The sequence below is a fragment of the Osmerus eperlanus genome, chromosome 25 (assembly GCF_963692335.1).
Source record: "Osmerus eperlanus chromosome 25, fOsmEpe2.1, whole genome shotgun sequence".
Taxonomy (NCBI): domain Eukaryota; kingdom Metazoa; phylum Chordata; class Actinopteri; order Osmeriformes; family Osmeridae; genus Osmerus; species Osmerus eperlanus.
Window position 1 is genome coordinate 5,554,237 of NC_085042.1, and position 16,760 is coordinate 5,570,996.

Below are 16,760 nucleotides of genomic sequence, written 5' to 3' on the forward strand. Positions count from 1 at the left end.
GCCACTTGGAAGTCTACAACCCGATAAACAACAACTGTCAACATCACACCTGTTTTTGGTTCAAGATCTAATCTTTCACCATCAGGGTTCTCCAGAAACATTTTTGACGTATCCATGATGCTGATGTACCACTGTCTAAGAGCTCTGCACGAGTCCACACTCTGGAGTTATTTAGACATGTTTACCTGACAAGGCGCACAGAAGACAGGCAGCAGTCACAACAGCTGCTCCCCAGCGCTTCATCTCGAGATGCATCGCTCTCCCGCTCTCACAGACAGCAGGAGCCGCTTGTTTTTATCCCCACCGTTTCTGATTTCCGCTCTGTAGAGCCCCCGGCTTCTGAATGGACTTGATAGCCATGATGATGAGAAAGGGCGCCAGAGTGATCTGAGGTCACACAGACTTCCAACTGTTTTCTTTTTTGGATGGTTCTCTATGAGCTGGTGGTTTGCGGGCTAGTCTGTCATGTCTTCATTCCGGCTGATGAGTTACCCTCAGTGTTGTTCACAGGGGGGATGGTCTTCGTTATGCTCTGGGGTCACTAGAAGAGCGCTGGGGAATTTGCACAGTCATGTGTCAGGAGATAAGAGCTAAATTTGGCCCCTGGAACCTGTTTGAGGTTTAATTTGATGAATGTAAACGGTCATGTCAACAGGGAAGTACAGACAAACTAAAGATAACTCACTGAGTATGATTACCAAATTCCCATCAGGATTAATGCTAAGTAGGAAATAGAAGCAATAAAAAATGTCTAACATGTCTTTCTTTTTTAACCCCCAAAAAACGACATACCTTTTCTTGACACATGTTGTCCACAGTGTTTGACATAAGGTTGTAAGAGCTCCCTGTCAATGTCAATACTTTACATCAAGGTCAGGACCACTTAAGACTATCCTTCACCACCGTACAGTGTTCCCAGTGGCTCAAACTGGGTGTTAAGCTGGCATGGTGATGTGTGGGATGGGGAGATTAGTTTCCTCGGCCTGCTATCTCTCTCTCTCCACCAGAGCCCTGGGTAGGGGTCTCTCTACCCCAACCAACGACAGCCCCCACCTTCCACAACCGCCTGCTGCTGTGGGCTGATTACGACCAGCCCCTCCCTGAAACAACCCAGCAGCACGTCTCTGAGGACACTACCAGCAGTGTCCTATAGGGGGCGACGATACAGCACAACACTGCAGATGTGACATGGGAGTCTCTGGAAGAGATCTCTGATCTCTCTGTTTCCTAGAAATAACTAGGCCCTTCTCTCGTTGATCCCATGTGAAGGTGTCAAATAGAAGTTGCTGCTCTGTGTGTCCTGTCTGTTTCATTTAAAAAACGTTTGAAATGATTTGTGTCTGATGTCCATTCAAGGTCAACTTCAAGAAACCACTGAAATAAAGTCCACAAAAGGTCTACACCATGCAGGTATGAAAGGTTTATTGGAAATTTAAATCAATAACATGGATATTACTACCAAGTAGTCCATCATTCAGATCATGTTCAATGTCAGAACACACAAGTAAGCACTGTAAAAAAAAATATATATAAAAAATAAGTCCCAACAAAACTTTTGTGTTAGTGTAGTGTGTAGTGTTAATTACTGTCAATATTAGCAAACATAATTGTATTAATTAACTTATGTGTTTACTCACCCACTGAAACCCTGTGATGTGTTCTTGATGTTCTTCAAATAATTAGGAGTTCAAGTAATTTATTTACTACATGCATGCACTATATTCATATATACCACTGACTCGACTGTGCATTCATACGTGTCACATCAACTGCAGCAGACATCACATTCACACAGGTTCCACGTTCAAATGAGTGCAGATAAGTGAGAAGAGTTACACAAGTTCAAGGTGCGTCATTTGTGCTTTTGTCAATATGAACCAAGGCCTACACTAAACAATCGAGAGTATCAATATAGAGAAAAGCGCCCCCAAAAAAAAAAAAAACCTACACATAATTGCCCTCCACCCCAGTTCCTTAGTACTGTGGTGTTGGCACGGTCACAGTATGGCACAAAAACAACAGCGCTGCTGTTTGCCTGGGGTCTCTGTTTCCGTAACAGGGGAGGTCTGGGGAGGCGGATTCTCCTCCTTGCTCTCGGAGAGCGAGCCGCTGGAGGTGGACAGCAGTCGGCCGCACACCAGGTCGGCCGCGTTGCCGTCCATGATGGACATGTCCGTCACCGTCTTCTCCCTCAGCGACATGTCGCCGTCGTCGTCGTCGTCGATGAGGACAAACTCCTTGACGTGGACTCCGACTCCCAGAATGCAACGCATCTCCCCCGACTCGTCGGCGGTGTGGGCGTCCATGAAGGTCAAGGTGGAGGTCTCTGTGAGAGTCTCGTGCGCCTCCGTGGAGTTGTCCTCTGCGCCGGAGCAGGTCTGACTGGTCGTGTCACATGTCAGGGTGGATAGGGAGTCCTTTAGAAATCTCTGGTCTCTTATGTCTCTTTGGCCTCCGCCGTTCGGGACTCCGTCTGATGGACAGGGCGCCTTCCCTCCGCCGTTCGGGCTGTCGACCTGGCCCAGGGCGTCGGGCCCCTTGGAGCGGGCACCGTTCTCCGTGGGGTGGGCACCGCCTGGGAACACCTCATATGCGACCCTCTGACAGTCGTCATACACTCTCACTCTGCTCCCCCCTGTCGGGGAAGAGAGGTGGAGGGTGCTCTCTGCCTTCCTGTGTTTCTTCATGTACTTGTCTGTGGCACGCTGGACTGCAGGGGAGAAAGAAACAGGAAGTGTTTGTGATGCACTTCACCTGGAGTGACCAGACCAGACATATCCACGGATTCTCATACAACAGATGTTCTGCCTCCGGAAAAACATACCTGCTTGGGCGTTGCGATGATTGTCTTCAGAAACCATGCTTAGTGCTTTTGAATCCACCTGCAGGCAATTTTTGCAAAACAATTGTTGCCGTGGTTGAGATTTCAAATTGGTTTACTACATTTAAGAAGAATAAAAATGGCATATAAAGGAAAAAGAAACATAACTGTGAAGTAGTTTGTTCTGATAACAGATATGATTAATGGTAGAAAGTAGAAAGAGCCCTCCAGTTAGATTTGCCCTTTTAAGATAAATAAATTAAGTGAGTACTTTCAAAGTAGCAAAAGTAACTATTTCCCAGAGGATAGAAATCCTTTCAAGACAGAGGACCCGGTGATGTCCATTAAAGTGCAGTAAGCAAGGAATGGAAGGGATAGTTGCTATAAAAGACTCTCTCTCTCTCTCTCTCTCTCTCTCTCTCTCTCTCTCTCTCTCTCTCTCTCTGTTACACACACACACACACACACACACACACCTAAGTGACAAAAAGAAACATGGTTCTCCTCAACCCTATACTATCCAAACAAACTCACACACAACATACTGTACATACAAAGACATACACACACACACATAAGCACACACACACCCACACACAAGCTTTTAGTCAGTGCGGTTCCACCAGTCCTCCGGTCTGCGGACTCATAAACACTTGGAATACTTCCCATGGCTTAACGGATTGGCCCTGTTACACTTGACTACATTCTATGCATGACAGAATAGGGGCTCCATAAATGTATAATGACACAAAGATGATGAGTACAAGTACAGGCAACATCCAACATGATCCACACAGGCTGCTGGTGGAGACATCAATAATTCACCAAAGATTCAACATAACACCATTTTATCATTATATTGTTCTGGTTTCGAATGAAAAGCTCTGTCTTCGTGGAAGTTTGTGACACCGTGAGTTAAAATGTCTTTGCGTCTATGGACTTGACATAGAATAACCACGCCAACTTATTTCGCCTCAGCTATTGTGCATTTGTTTGTTTATTATTAGTCAGTATTGTGTATAATACATACGTATATTGAACATTTCAAAGTATAACCATAACTGTATGTATGTATGTATGTATATAAAAAATCAATCGTTTTTTACCTATTGTACCATCTGTAGTCTTGTTTCCATCTCTTTAAACCATTCCAAAACTCTGTCACCTGTTTCGTCATGATGACCTTGGATGGGACCTAATACAGCTCGTTTAGCAGCTGAAAAGGAGAACAGGAAATAGGGCATTGAGCACCTGTGTATCAAGTCAATTTTTCAAAAACAAGCTATCCTCAGATAAGAAGTATTTGGAATGGTAAGACAGGAACAACACAATAAAAAAAACGACATAAAGCAGAGCTACACAGTCATTATCAACAAGTCACAGCACCACACTGAATATGTAGCTGTATGAAACCTACCACTGACTGAAAATCCAGTTGTGTCTGTACAAGACCCAGACAAGCGGACCAAGTGACACACACATATTTACCAAATGCAGAGTGACGGTCCTCCACAGGGCTGGTGAGTCTTCAAAATGACGGCAAGCACGGCTCCAGATCCCATGCCTCAGTCGGCCAGACGACAGACGAGCATCACGGGGCTTGATTGAATTTCCAGTTCTGTGATGTGAGGAGCCGTCTAAGACAGAGCTGCGCTTCTTCCAGGCCGGCTCCCCCTCACCCGCCTGCGCTGCCCCCACACCTAGCACGCTCACACGACACAAAGCCGACACTGCTGAAGGGAGGGGCAGTCATGGGACGTTACAATGGCTACACTCACAACACACGGTTTTTCATCATCACAAGGTCGAAGGATGGGCATTGATGATACCTACTGACGAGAAAGCCCCCAAAAATGGGGGCTTTCCAAACCATGTTAGGATAACCATGTTTGTCATCACTTATGGCACACATCCAAGCCCACATGTTTAAAATTAAAACAAAAATGTGACTTTGATCTTCCAGTCATCAGACATGCATTTCAGTGACACAAATATGAGGTAACAGTAACATAAATATATATGTTCTGGCACATTTTAGGGACAAGCATCTCTTTATTTACTCCTTCCTGTCTACAGCTCATATTAGGAAAGAATTTCCCAAACATACATGTAAAGGCTACCTTAAAATCTCTTCTCTTTGTAAGCCTGGAACCAAATGTTTTGTGATGAATAATACAGGAGATAGACTTTAACATACATGAAGGCAGAGAACTAGAGTATGAAACTGATCAAATATTTAGAGGCCTTCTGTCCCTTTGGGACCAGACCTGCATTAGCAAAAGCTTGGTCTCCTGCTAAAGTGGACGTGGTTGACTTTGAAAGTGTTGACTTTGTGTTCTGTCACATGTTCAATAGAATAAAATCCACAGAGGAACATAGGACATGTAAAACTGGACTTAAAAGCAGCATCGGATCTGTTTCCACAAATAAAAATGAAGTGTAAAATGATTTAGAATGTAAATATGAAACACGTTATCACGCAAACATTTTCAGCGTTCAACCCCTGCAGATCTGGCCTGTGAGGTGAAGTGACGCTTCAGCACTTGCGCTTGGCTGTCTGACTTGGAAGCTTAAATCCTTTCTGGAAGATTGTCTGTCCTCTGGCGTGGTCTCCCAAAACTTAACGACCACCTTTCCAGGTGCTACCAAAGTATTTTTGAACTGGACATTAACAGAGATGGGGGCTCTTACAGCTTCAGCTCCTAGGGAATCCAACACAAGAAGAAAGGAACATATTTAGGCAACAACGAGAAAACACATCTATCATAATACAAATGGAACGTGTCCAACCGCACTCTGTTTCCACTTAAGAACATTAACGTTACATTTCCACGTGAGGAAGTATACCGTTGTGCTTTTCTATTTCCGCCAAACATTTTGACAGCATCCACAGACTGGGAGTTGTGGGGCATTTGTAGCCCATTAGTTGGGCTGGGATAGTTAGTAGACGATGTGGGGAGTAATCTGAAAAGGTCCAGATGCATTTTAGTCCTGTGGTCCACGGGACACAAATGTCCACCCTTTTTGAATCGTTGGAATCCAAGCAATCAGCTTGAACTGTTGACAGAAAAAGTGAGGACAGAGATAGGAGGAAATAGACAGAACAAGTGATTGAGGTTGTCGTTGATGGGAAAAGTGAGTTATAAAGAAAATGCGTTGTTATTATTAAACAATATGACAAAAAGTACTCACATTCCAATAAGGGATGTTTGTTTTGGTCTTTTCCCTGGTTGTGTGAGAGCAGTGTCAGAACACTTTCCCATACAGGCTGGCTGCTACGTGAAATGGCACGGAGGGTGATGTCCACCTCCACCCCTGCATCGACCAGCCGGTATTCGATAACATGAGCCTGCAATACAAAAGGGCCCTTCTTCAACTCATCTATGGGCTGAAATGTCTTTATGCTCTGGGACACCCGGAACAAACCTGAGGGAAGAGCGAAAAAATCCTCTGAAAATACTTCAAAAAGGTGGGATATGTAGGCTATAACCTTCCATATAAAATATGAATATTTCACTGTACAACTCATTTAGTTGGCTAACAAATAGGTGTCGCACCCATTGGACTCAACCTGAACCATTCTGCAGATATGACCATGACCACCAGCCTCATACAGAGGATCTCTGGGAAGCATATTGGGATGTCTCTGTATTCACTGTCTGGGTAGTCCCAACCGTATCCCGCTGCACTGCAGAACCTCCTCAAGACCTTAGTGTTTAGTCTGAAAGACAGGCAGTCGGTGTAAGCTCCAATATTTGTATGTCATAAACCTGCATTTGACTGTAGTACGTGGGACATCTTTCGAGATTTAGCTACTTTGAAATAGACTGACGACGGTGTCCCCGCATTACCTGCAGTTTATAATTGTGATGGCAGCTTCACCTTTAACATCACGGGCATGCAAGCGACCCATTTTTTTCCGAAGAGCTTCCACAAAATACTTGACTAACAAATACGCCAAACTCGGGAGTCTCTGACAGTCGAAGACGACATTGGATTTCAGTAGTTGGTGAGCGCGATAAATGTGTACATAAAACATATAGAACGCTAAAGAAAGTGGTAGCGTTACAAAAACAAAGTAGCTGTGAACATCCCCCATTCTTATGAGATAATTCTGACACAAATAGGTAAAGCGTAAAGACGAGCTTTTTGTAGATAATGTATTGATTTTAGTTTTAACTATAGGGCAGATAATCTCATAGCGTTATTTATAATAGCTGTACTTTATGAGCTTGTTAAACTTCTACACGGCCATTATCAAAATATACCTTGCTCTACGGAGAGAGAACATGGACAAACATTGGACGAGCATTTAGTACAAGACGACGTAAGTCGTTTCTAAAACGTTTTATTGCATTTTAAAGGGTTCTGTGCCAAACATAATTTAATTGTCATCACCATGAGACACACGTAAACATAACGTTGATGTAGCAGGCCAGTCAATGAAATTGTTGTAGGAAAACCGTATCTGCCACACACAGACAGATATATTTTTTATTTCAATAAACTTTCAGGTTTCATATGATTTGGATCATGTCCACCTCTAGGCTTCCACACAGGAAACCAAATGCAAATATAAAAGACAAACCGTTGGATTGGACGTTTATAGGCTATTCATTCTTTGAGACTGGTTTGTGCTCCATCATTAACATTCATTTGAAATCAACTTTTCACTGTGTGTGAGAGCCAGAGAAAGAAACAGAGACAGTGGGTTTCTTGCAGTACAGTTGGGAAGCCATCCATCTGCAAACATATTTCTTGGGTCCAACTTCGGTCATCTCTCTCTTCAACCAAATAGTAGTAATAAAACAATGCAGACAGAATTCACTGCTATCAAGGGTACTGTAAGGGAAGATGCGGACGTTATGAGTGTCAGTCAGCAAAATACAACAGTATTTTGTTCAGAAAGCATTACATTTGTTGCAAGGAATATAGAGCTACACAATTTTAAAGTTAATAAAAGAATATAACTATTAGGATACCTCTCATCACAGTCCTCACAGAGCGGATAAGGTTCATGAGCTGCACTTTGATTCCTGGTTCATCTCCAAATCCTCCTACACTTTGGTCCACACCCCATCCAACTAGCAAGGGAAACGTAAGAGAGCAGCAAAGATGTCATCAGATATGATTATTATAATCACTGGCTGTTCAGCGAGAATTTGAAAGAGTGTAAACTGGCAAGCTAGGCTACCCTAACTCGTTAACTAGCTGGCTATGTGCTAACATTAGCTCTACAAACACTGAGTTAGCTCAGTAGAGTGCAAAGTTAAACGAACGTTGAGGATCTGGTTAGCTAGGCTACTTACTTTTACTTAAAAATCTTTCTTCGTGTAATACGGAGACCGCATTAACACACAAAATCGCTGCCTGGATAAGCGAATACAATGTAAAAGCCATGTTAGTATGTGTCGGCTGTGTTCGCAGGTTGGTGGTAGATGCTCAAGTAGCTAGCTATTTACACCTGACGTAGCCTAACTGTATGGTAGCCTTGCACGGACAATTTTAACTTGTTTGACTTCTACCAACACTACTTTCCAGTCAGTATGTGACTTACATCTGTTCGGGCAGGATGATTTTAAAAACCACTACGTATACATTAAATACTCATACTTAACAAGGTCATTACAGCGGGGCAAGCTGCTGAGTTTGACCTGGATCACTGTGAACTCATTTTGTACTGGACTGGGTGCAATTTCATTTCCAAGTCCCATGCCAAAACAGTAATGCATGTGGACTGCGTAATATGCTGCGGGTTTTAATCTATGCAGAATTCACTCAAGAATGATTTAAACCAAAAATGATGAACCTTCTGATGTCCACCTGTTGATAGAGTAGATATAGATGCCTACTGATCCATTAGGGAGAACATTTAAAGGGGACACCGCTGCAGGGATCTGTGTGAGCCAAGGACCATTGGGATAAATAGAGGATTTAGGGGTAAACACACACACAATGAGAAACATCATGAAACAGGGTCATCATGAGAATAAAAATCTTTATTAGTGTTTTATGAAGTCTGCATAATATGCCACAGGCCTGAGAAGCTTATGGTCAAAAAAAGAACTGCTCTATCAATACCGCCCTCTACTGGTAAAACAACTGCGACAACTACTGTACTGACTGCTTTGCAAAAGATTACTGTTAAATACACACATACTGTACTACTGTTATGTATATTATGTACGTCTGGTCCACTTCAGATTTGTTAATGTTTTCTCTTCACATTCATATGTAGTAGGCCAAAGATAAATGACTGTAACACTGGACCCATAATACACGGTTCAGTTCCCCAAATCCAAACTCACTAGGTGCACTTACAAAGTACAATCACTAGTGCCGTAAGGTAAACACATTTACATCAATAAAGGAGTAGGGAGAAAACAGATGTTTCAAAAACTTGCAACAGCCACAAAATGACAATAATGGCAGACTGCAAGCTCGTAAGTCTTGATTTACAAACTGTATTTCATAGACAAGAACAAACACAATACACACACTAACATAGAATGTCCCAGTGTGCAGTTCCATTATCTCTGCCTCTATGATGTAAGAAACTGGAATAGAGCCATGTTTCCCTAACATTTGAAAGTCAATGTTGGTTGACCTTTAGTCGCCTACAGAGCACCAAATGGCTTCGAGAAATCAAATGTGTTTCGTAAAGTGAAGAGATGAATGACTTGAAAGTAAGTTCATACAGCATGCCTAAGGAATCAAATAACCATTACAGGAAAGTAAGTAGATCTTATGTTGCAGGCATGTCAACTGTATGTGTACTTAAATTGCACCAGGTTATTTTGAAAAGAAAACTAAAACAGTTCTATGTCACATGGGGGAGTGACTTTCTACCAAGACAAGGGCTTAATTTGGAATTAGATTGAAGATGAACCTTCAATATGACAGGAATGATCCATGCTCTCCATAGATTGCAAGCCAAGTCGTTGAAAAACTGGCGTAGTCTTGAAAAAATTACTTAATTAAAAAGTGAACGACAGAAAAATGTAAGTATATTTATATATAAAAATACATGAGAATACAAAAAAGTAGCAAAAGAAAGGGGATATAGGCTAAAAAATTATATAGAATGAAATTCATTGATACCTTCAAATCTCCAAGTGAAATATCTTCTTTTTATTTTTATTTTTTATGCGTCTCCTTGGAAACCTGGAATCACCCAGTGACACGTCCAAAAACGTTTTACATCTGATAGTCTCTGGTTCCTGCCCAGCACACCTGGGCCTAACCTAGCCCAGAGCTTACGAGCCTGCATACCAGGCCACTTCTTCTGGTGCAAATGAAACATACCTAGAAAATTGAGGAGGGTGCCATATAATGACAAAGAGCTAAAACTTTAAACTACAGCCAGATCGATTTTGCAGTTTTTAGTTTTTTTTGTTTGTTTATCATTTTTTTCCCCTAAACATTCCTATATGTCCATTAAGAGGTGTGTCTTACAACATACACACATCTGGAATAAGAAAAGGAAATTCTCTAACAAAGGGCAAAGTCAATTAAGCAATTCAATCTTAGAAACACAATGCAGTGTCTCCTATAGTGGATAAAGGTGAAAAGGCAGCCATTTCTGGACCAGGCTAACTCTCCCAGACCAAAAAAGATGGATCTAAATTTCCCAGAGAAAAGTAAACTCATGTCCAAAATATGGTAGGGCAAATTCAACCTAAATTAATTTTTGTCTTCAAGCATATTTAACTCATACAACAATTCTCTAATACTGAGAAGCTATTTGTAGATATTTTTGGTATTTCCCCTGTTTTCAACAATTCATTACTGGACTTTTAAAAACCAATATACATTTTATTTGTACCACAAATAGATCTAATATTAAGGATTTTGGGGAAAGCAATTTAACAAGGTGCATGACATACATGGGTAACAAAGTGCCAAATTCTATACTGGAAAGTCTGTCTCATTGAGTGTATGAGTGTATATGTGTGTGTGTGTGTGCGCGCATCTGTTTAAATTTAAAACAGGGATGTGGAGCTAGGCCACATATACTATGAAGTATGTTCCAGAAACTCAATACTTATTCTTTTTTCCTCTCCATGATAGCACTCACAAGTTTAGAATTTCATGATCTTTGCGTGGGTGACGTCTTGGGTCCTTTTCTAGCATTATGACATACTGGAGCAGCGTACGGAAGGGGAACCCATCTGAGTCAGAACTTTATCCAGCCACTGCAGGGGTCCGTTCAAATGCAGTTCGATCCAGCAGGGAGTGCTTGTGACAGTCTGCCGTCTGGGAGGCAAAAGAACAAACTCAAATCACTCTTAGATCAAGAACACCACAACTATCCAAACCATGTTGACTACCACTCCTTTAAGGGTTACAGATCATCATTTTGCCGTACAGAACTTGGTCAGGATGCTTACCTGTATTCAGCCCCCCAGCCTTTGACAAAGCTCATGCGGATGGTGCACATCCGGGTGAGCTGGTAGACGGCCTCAAAGCCCTGGTTCACCGACTGGGCGAGCAACGCCGCAAACTCCTGGTTGTTGAAGATCTTCAGGTTACAACCTGAGGGACAAGGAGGCCAAGTCAGGAGGGAGTTTTCACACCAGAGATGAGGTTGCAGACACAGATGCCTGGCCTGGAAACGGGCATCCTACAGCTGGAGATTTGTCCCGTCTGCCGTCGTGCATCATTAAAACAAAACACCCTGGTAACCAGGAAAGATGCAACAGGTATGCGTCATGTAGTTATGTTAGTGTATATTGTAACTACGTATTGTATCTCTGTGTGCATATCGACGTGTTTGTGAGGCTCTATAGGAGACAGAGGCACAAGTATCCTTGAAAAAGGGGCAAGAAAGATCAGAGCTGATGGAAATGGACCCTTTTTCATCAAACCTGACAGCGAAACTGTGTCCATTGTGGTGAAAAGGATGACATGCACTTCCTTACCTGGAGGGATTTTGCACACTGTTGCTGGGTGCCACCCATACCGCTGGTTGCAGTTTGGACTCTGAACAAAGATGGCGCTGTCACTTAGACACTCTGCAAACACCTCTCCACCAATATAGTACAGCCGGACTCCTCTTCCTGTGGAAAAGTATACGATGAACACTTTAAAGAGTGTCATTCACATCCTGCTTTGCTGTCCAACTTCATTCAAAAAAGCATTTTATGGCTCTATAAACTGAACTAAACATCCATTACCCTCTAACATCTATTATACTTGCTGGGTCCCATCAGGCTGACAGTGAGCATGGCTTACCTATGTGCCTCCTGGTCATCTCCACGGTGGCGTTCCTGTTGACGTTGGACAGCAGGCCCAGACAGAAGCGCTCAGAGTTGGAGGGGTCTGTGAAGCCGTCCACGGTTAGCGAGGGCTGCGAGGCGTGGAAGGTCTCCCCCACGCGCTGGTTGAGCTCGTAGTAGGCTATAGAGCACCAGAACGCTGGCTCGGAGTAGGTCACCGGCTGCAGGTCTGCAGACACACAGGAGGCGGGTTAGTCTGCCCCAAACGCATCATACATCATATGGCCTCCTGACCCAAGACCTGGGTTTGTAAAGATCATTCCGACGACCACAGAACGTGGCCGTCGTTTCATTGGTGTGTGGTTCCACGTGGCGGTTCATCTTACCCATGCTGTGATTGACGGGGGAGAGGGTACTGGGGGACAGTTCGGCAGGAGAACCTGACACGGGAGGAAAAGGACGGGACTCGTTCATGTTTCGAATGACCCGTCTTTGGTAAATGCAGTGCTACCCATGCAATAAGAGAGTGTTACAGCCCTCTCGGGAGGCCGACAAACATGGGTAGGCTCCGTGTACCTGTGTCCATACTTTGATTCATCTGCTGGTCACTCGCTTCCCCATCCTCGCTTATGTAGCCCGGTGGAGGCGTTTCTACAGCACAGGAAGAGCGGGGGGGGGGGATTAAATGATCATCAAAAAAAAAGACAATACAATATCAATATTTCGTTCTTATTAAGTGCATCGACGACATGCTCTTGGTTGTTTGTCAGACCAACCTGGTATGTAATTGTTAGGGGGTTCGATGCCCGCGGGAAAGTTTGTGTTCTCGGGTATGGAATGTGTGTAGTCATCAAGAGGAGGGAGCTCTGTCAGAATCTCAGAGTGTCTTGGCACAAGTACTGGAGGCAAAACTGGAAAAGTGACAGGTAATGAGACTGGAACCGGGGCCAAAGGACTCCCAGCGTTCATCTTGTCAACAACTATGACAAAAAGTCACATCAACAGACTTTGCAGAGAGCAATGGAGTTAGAATATCACACACAGTCTCACATACAGACACAGTCTCACATACAGACACAGTCTCACACACACACACACACACACACACACACACACACAGACAGAGTCTACCGTACCTGGGGTCTCCACCCTCTGGTAGTGGTAGGGGTTGATGCACACCTCATCCTTCTTAAGATGGAAAGCGTACTCGCAGGCCTCGATGGCGCGCAGCTCGTGGTGGCTGTGCAGATCAGGCCATCGCCACAGCCGGCAGTAGATGACATGAGGAAGACCCTTCTTGTGGGAAACTTGCAGGCGCCCGTCCAGGGATCTGATTGGTGGGCAACGAGGAAGTAGGTGAGGCAACGGGAGAAACAGGAAGAGATGCACGAGGGTGGGTATGAAAAAGGAGGATGTGGAGTTGCGAGAGAGGATCAGAAGTGTTTTTTCGATGCCCTTCTCACCTCCTTTGTAACAACAGCTTTCGACTGAAAGGTTGTTTGTGACACCATACAATAGTCGAAGATATTCACCTGGTTTGGTCAGGGTAGCTGTATAGGCCTGAGGTATCCCACTGCTCTATCGTATTTGATGTACTCAGTCCCCATATTTCAGAGCAATTGCTGTGCACAGAGAAAACAACAAAACAGAAAAAAAACTAATAATAAACATGGGACATGGATCATTCAGAAGTAGCAGTATGGGTAATGTGGGTAACATTAAAAGGCCTCTTTTATTATTAGTCGGTTTGTTAGATAACGAATTGTTTCAGTCGAGGTACTGAAAGGCAGACACTCCAAATAAGAGAAGCCTTTTGACAGAATTAAGAAAAACAACATAAAAATGAAATACATCTATATACTTGAGAACAACAAAACTGGCCTGTGAGACAAAGAACATTCTAAACGGCTACAGTTGCATTCTATCAAACATTCACAATACCTTAAACTCGTTTAGGGACTGTGCGTCAGAAACAAACTTATCTGGAGACATTCATAAACATAGAAGACACACAATGGGCCAAAAGAAAGGGAGGGGGTAACCTTGAAAGAAAAAAAGTACATTTCCATTTCAACGCCCTCTGAAAGTGGATTCTGTGACACCAATGGACACACACAAGGAATGATCCGAAAAGGAAACTCAATAAATCAACTAATGAAATGGGGAAATATGACAGGTTTGTTGCTGCTAGTATAACAGGCAGCATATAGTATATTTCCATAAATCACAATTTTGATCTCTGAAAGGGGACCAAATCTAAACTACCTTTAAAAATCACTAGCTAGTCTACTTTTGAATGTCAAAAACGTCCTAATAGGCCTATACTTTACATGCAAACACTGGGACTAAACCACAACAGATTAGATGTCAATTACACAAAGGAAGTCTAAACATCTCATACAGCACTTGTCAGCTCTTCACTGAATAAACAGCAGCGTTAAAACACAATTTTCCCAGGAAACATGGTCTGGGACTTCAAGGCTGACTGACTGATAAGGGCAATGTTCTCACACTCCAGACTGTTTCACCTTCTCTCCAGTCATTCGAATGATTATGCATTTTCCTACATGGTATAACAGTCACACTTCATCCACTAATAAAGCTAGCAGCACACCAACTTAAACATAAAAGAGGTAATCAAATTTTGGAGCTCTATTGTTCTGTGTCCATACAGATTTATGGTTTCACAAGTTATGGCGTACACAGTGTGCCCTTAATTCCAACTTGTTTGACGTTAAAACACTTAATAACATGGAGCGGCTCTGACCTCAACGTCGTAATATTCACTCTGTGGACCCCCGTCTCACGAGTGAGGCTTTGTGACATACCTGGGGATGGTGACACACTTGGTATTGCAGTTTTGTGTTGTTATGGCCTTCTCCAGCTCATCCAGCTGACTGGTCTTCTTGAGCTTTTTCACCAAGCTCTTCACAGCCTTCTCACACCACTTCTCCTCCTGCCCGTTCTGCTCTCCTCCCCCTGCTCCCCCTGGCCCACTGGCAGACTTCTTCCACCCGAGCAACCTCTTGACAACAGGAGGGGTGAACGGCAAGATGGAGGACATTTTGGGGGTATAGCGAGGAGACTTCAGAGAACCCAAACAAACACACACGCAGAGGGGACCTGGAGGGGCAGTTTGGCCCTTGCTCTGGTGTGGTCCCTCCTGTTAAACAAGGTTTTACAGGGCTGGTCTTTTACGACGAGATGAGATACCTAATGGGATAAATTCGACCAGAAAAAATAGAGCATTAGCTAACATCATGAAAAACACAAGGTGCATATAATTATATACACACATACACTAAAACAAATATGTTTTACAAGGGTGTTTAAAATTGGTGTTATGGGTTTTCCCCTACGTCTAACGTTGGTTAACAGTAAGTAGGCAAGCTACCACAACACATCTTCAAAGTCACCAGCAACTTCTAACAATCTAGTAGCAACTATTCTAACTTTAACTCGTTATAGTAGTTTCACCAGCAGCGGCTAGCTAACATATCATTCATGGCTAATGCCTGTCGGTGTTTATTCATCACGTACACATATCCAACAATTTCACGTATAACGACTTTTGGTTAATAACACCAACTCTTAAACTAGCTAGAAATACGAGTTGCTTCATTTTGGGAGTATGAATAGATCACGACCCACAGCGTGGACGGAAAACGTTAGTCGGGTAGCTAGCAAGAAGATGGCTAGTTCATCACCGCTTGCTAGCTAAACCTTTTGTTGTGCCGATGGACCCTGCTGCTGGCGCAACAATTAGCCATTAGATGACGGCCTAGGCCAGCAGCTAGCTACTGTCGCTAGCTATCGTACGTTATGCATGATTGCTAATGTGATTGAACTTAAATTAACCTCATCTATCATCTCCCATTATTAACTACAACAAAGTCAATGTTTGCTAACTCTGGCAACATTGACCTGATAGCTAAACGGTTGGACAATATAGTTCGCTAGCTAACTAACAAGTACAACAAAAATATGGCTGAGCCTAGCACTGCTAGCCAGCTACCGCTAGCTACCGCTAGGCATACACAGCTTGCTTGCTAACAACACATCTCATAATCAGAAAAGGCATTCGCGTTGCATTACCCCGATTATGAGATTCGCGAGGTCCTCTTCTAGTGAATATGATGCGTGACGGAAAAACTCCTAACACCAAATGACTGATGCCGTTTACCCCCAAAATAAGGGTTGGCAAGTTAAATCGACGAAGAGATTGTTGCCTTTTCTCAAGTTGCTAGCTAGCTGCCTTGGTAGCTAGACCTGAACAAAACACTCTCTAGCAAGCTAGCTCCATCCACAATCTTAATCCCTCCTCTTACCATTTGATTGGTGAAAAGAGAGGTTTACTTGCATCAGATTGGTTTATGAACATGACAATCACGTTTGTTTATTTGACAGCATGGTTTGCTTTACTATCTGTCATCGTTGGGGAGGATCTTACTATTTGATGCCGACTTTTGTTACTTGTCCAAAAACTTTTGTAACTCACAAAAATCGATGTACATTTTATTTACATGAATAGCAGGATACATTATATCCATTATATAGCTATATCTATATATCTATATAGATATATCTGTATATATATCTATATATATATATCTATATATATCATATGGTATATATGTAAAACGTGCTTTTATTGGAATCAAACTAAAGAAAAAACATTATCTACCTGGAATTCACTCTTGGGTCACCTTTAAGCTCCTCCC

The 16,760-nt window shown here is 43.0% G+C and overlaps 3 protein-coding genes across 6 annotated transcripts; all 3 read right to left on the reverse strand.

The window, feature by feature from the left end:
* Positions 1-1,413: 1,413 nt before the first annotated feature.
* si:ch211-12e13.12 (uncharacterized) lies at positions 1,414-7,142 on the reverse strand. Of its 3 annotated transcripts, XM_062451610.1 has the most exons (8): positions 6,673-7,142; positions 6,379-6,542; positions 6,014-6,247; positions 5,669-5,878; positions 4,310-5,523; positions 3,928-4,037; positions 2,825-2,882; positions 1,414-2,710 (listed from the first exon to the last, which is right to left on the reverse strand). In XM_062451610.1, exons 7-8 carry the CDS (start codon positions 2,859-2,861, stop codon positions 1,998-2,000), a joined length of 750 nt encoding a protein of 249 aa, XP_062307594.1. In that variant the 5' UTR covers positions 2,862-2,882; positions 3,928-4,037; positions 4,310-5,523; positions 5,669-5,878; positions 6,014-6,247; positions 6,379-6,542; positions 6,673-7,142; the 3' UTR covers positions 1,414-1,997. The 3 variants fall into 3 exon arrangements, 2 of the variants coding, with proteins under 2 accessions (XP_062307594.1, XP_062307596.1); XR_009928524.1 differs by lacking the exon at positions 1,414-2,710 and having other exon boundaries at positions 2,854-2,882; positions 6,673-7,116; XM_062451612.1 differs by lacking the exons at positions 5,669-5,878; positions 6,014-6,247; positions 6,379-6,542; positions 6,673-7,142 and having other exon boundaries at positions 4,239-4,328.
* Positions 7,143-7,269: 127 nt separating this feature from the next.
* Positions 7,270-8,296, reverse strand: LOC134012013 (immediate early response 3-interacting protein 1). Its single transcript, XM_062451613.1, has 3 exons — positions 8,131-8,296; positions 7,804-7,905; positions 7,270-7,663 (listed from the first exon to the last, which is right to left on the reverse strand). Exons 1-3 carry the CDS (start codon positions 8,219-8,221, stop codon positions 7,608-7,610), a joined length of 249 nt encoding a protein of 82 aa, XP_062307597.1. The 5' UTR covers positions 8,222-8,296; the 3' UTR covers positions 7,270-7,607.
* Positions 8,297-8,799: 503 nt separating this feature from the next.
* Positions 8,800-16,326, reverse strand: LOC134011830 (mothers against decapentaplegic homolog 2). 2 transcript variants are annotated; one of them, XM_062451300.1, is made up of 11 exons: positions 16,135-16,326; positions 14,868-15,252; positions 13,572-13,661; positions 13,176-13,369; positions 12,816-12,950; positions 12,628-12,690; positions 12,426-12,479; positions 12,056-12,268; positions 11,743-11,880; positions 11,212-11,356; positions 8,800-11,077 (listed from the first exon to the last, which is right to left on the reverse strand). In XM_062451300.1, the coding sequence occupies exons 2-11, from the start codon at positions 15,101-15,103 to the stop codon at positions 10,954-10,956; spliced, it is 1,392 nt and encodes a 463-aa protein (XP_062307284.1). In that variant the 5' UTR covers positions 15,104-15,252; positions 16,135-16,326; the 3' UTR covers positions 8,800-10,953. The 2 variants fall into 2 exon arrangements, with proteins under 2 accessions (XP_062307284.1, XP_062307283.1); XM_062451299.1 differs by having other exon boundaries at positions 12,616-12,690.
* Positions 16,327-16,760: the final 434 nt, after the last annotated feature.

What these genes read in the sequence shown, in the direction of transcription:
- si:ch211-12e13.12 (XM_062451610.1), bottom strand. Translation starts at nt 2,861, where the DNA reads ATGGTTTCTGAAGACAATCATCGCAACGCCCAAGCAG. An exon ending in TCATCGCAACGCCCAAGCAG is followed by an intron (nt 2,711 to 2,824) that starts GTATGTTTTTCC and finishes TCTCCCCTGCAG; the next exon opens with TCCAGCGTGCCACAGACAAG.
- LOC134012013 (XM_062451613.1), bottom strand. Translation starts at nt 8,221, where the DNA reads ATGGCTTTTACATTGTATTCGCTTATCCAGGCAGCGATTTTGTGTGTT. An exon ending in AGAAAGATTTTTAAGTAAAA is followed by an intron (nt 7,906 to 8,130) that starts GTAAGTAGCCTA and finishes TTCCCTTGCTAG; the next exon opens with TTGGATGGGGTGTGGACCAA. An exon ending in TGTGAGGACTGTGATGAGAG is followed by an intron (nt 7,664 to 7,803) that starts GTATCCTAATAG and finishes CTTCCCTTACAG; the next exon opens with TACCCTTGATAGCAGTGAAT.
- LOC134011830 (XM_062451299.1), bottom strand. Translation starts at nt 15,103, where the DNA reads ATGTCCTCCATCTTGCCGTTCACCCCTCCTGTTGTCAAGAGGTTGCTC. An exon ending in AGTGTGCAAAATCCCTCCAG is followed by an intron (nt 11,357 to 11,742) that starts GTAAGGAAGTGC and finishes CTTGTCCCTCAG; the next exon opens with GTTGTAACCTGAAGATCTTC. An exon ending in GGCTGGGGGGCTGAATACAG is followed by an intron (nt 11,078 to 11,211) that starts GTAAGCATCCTG and finishes TTTGCCTCCCAG; the next exon opens with ACGGCAGACTGTCACAAGCA.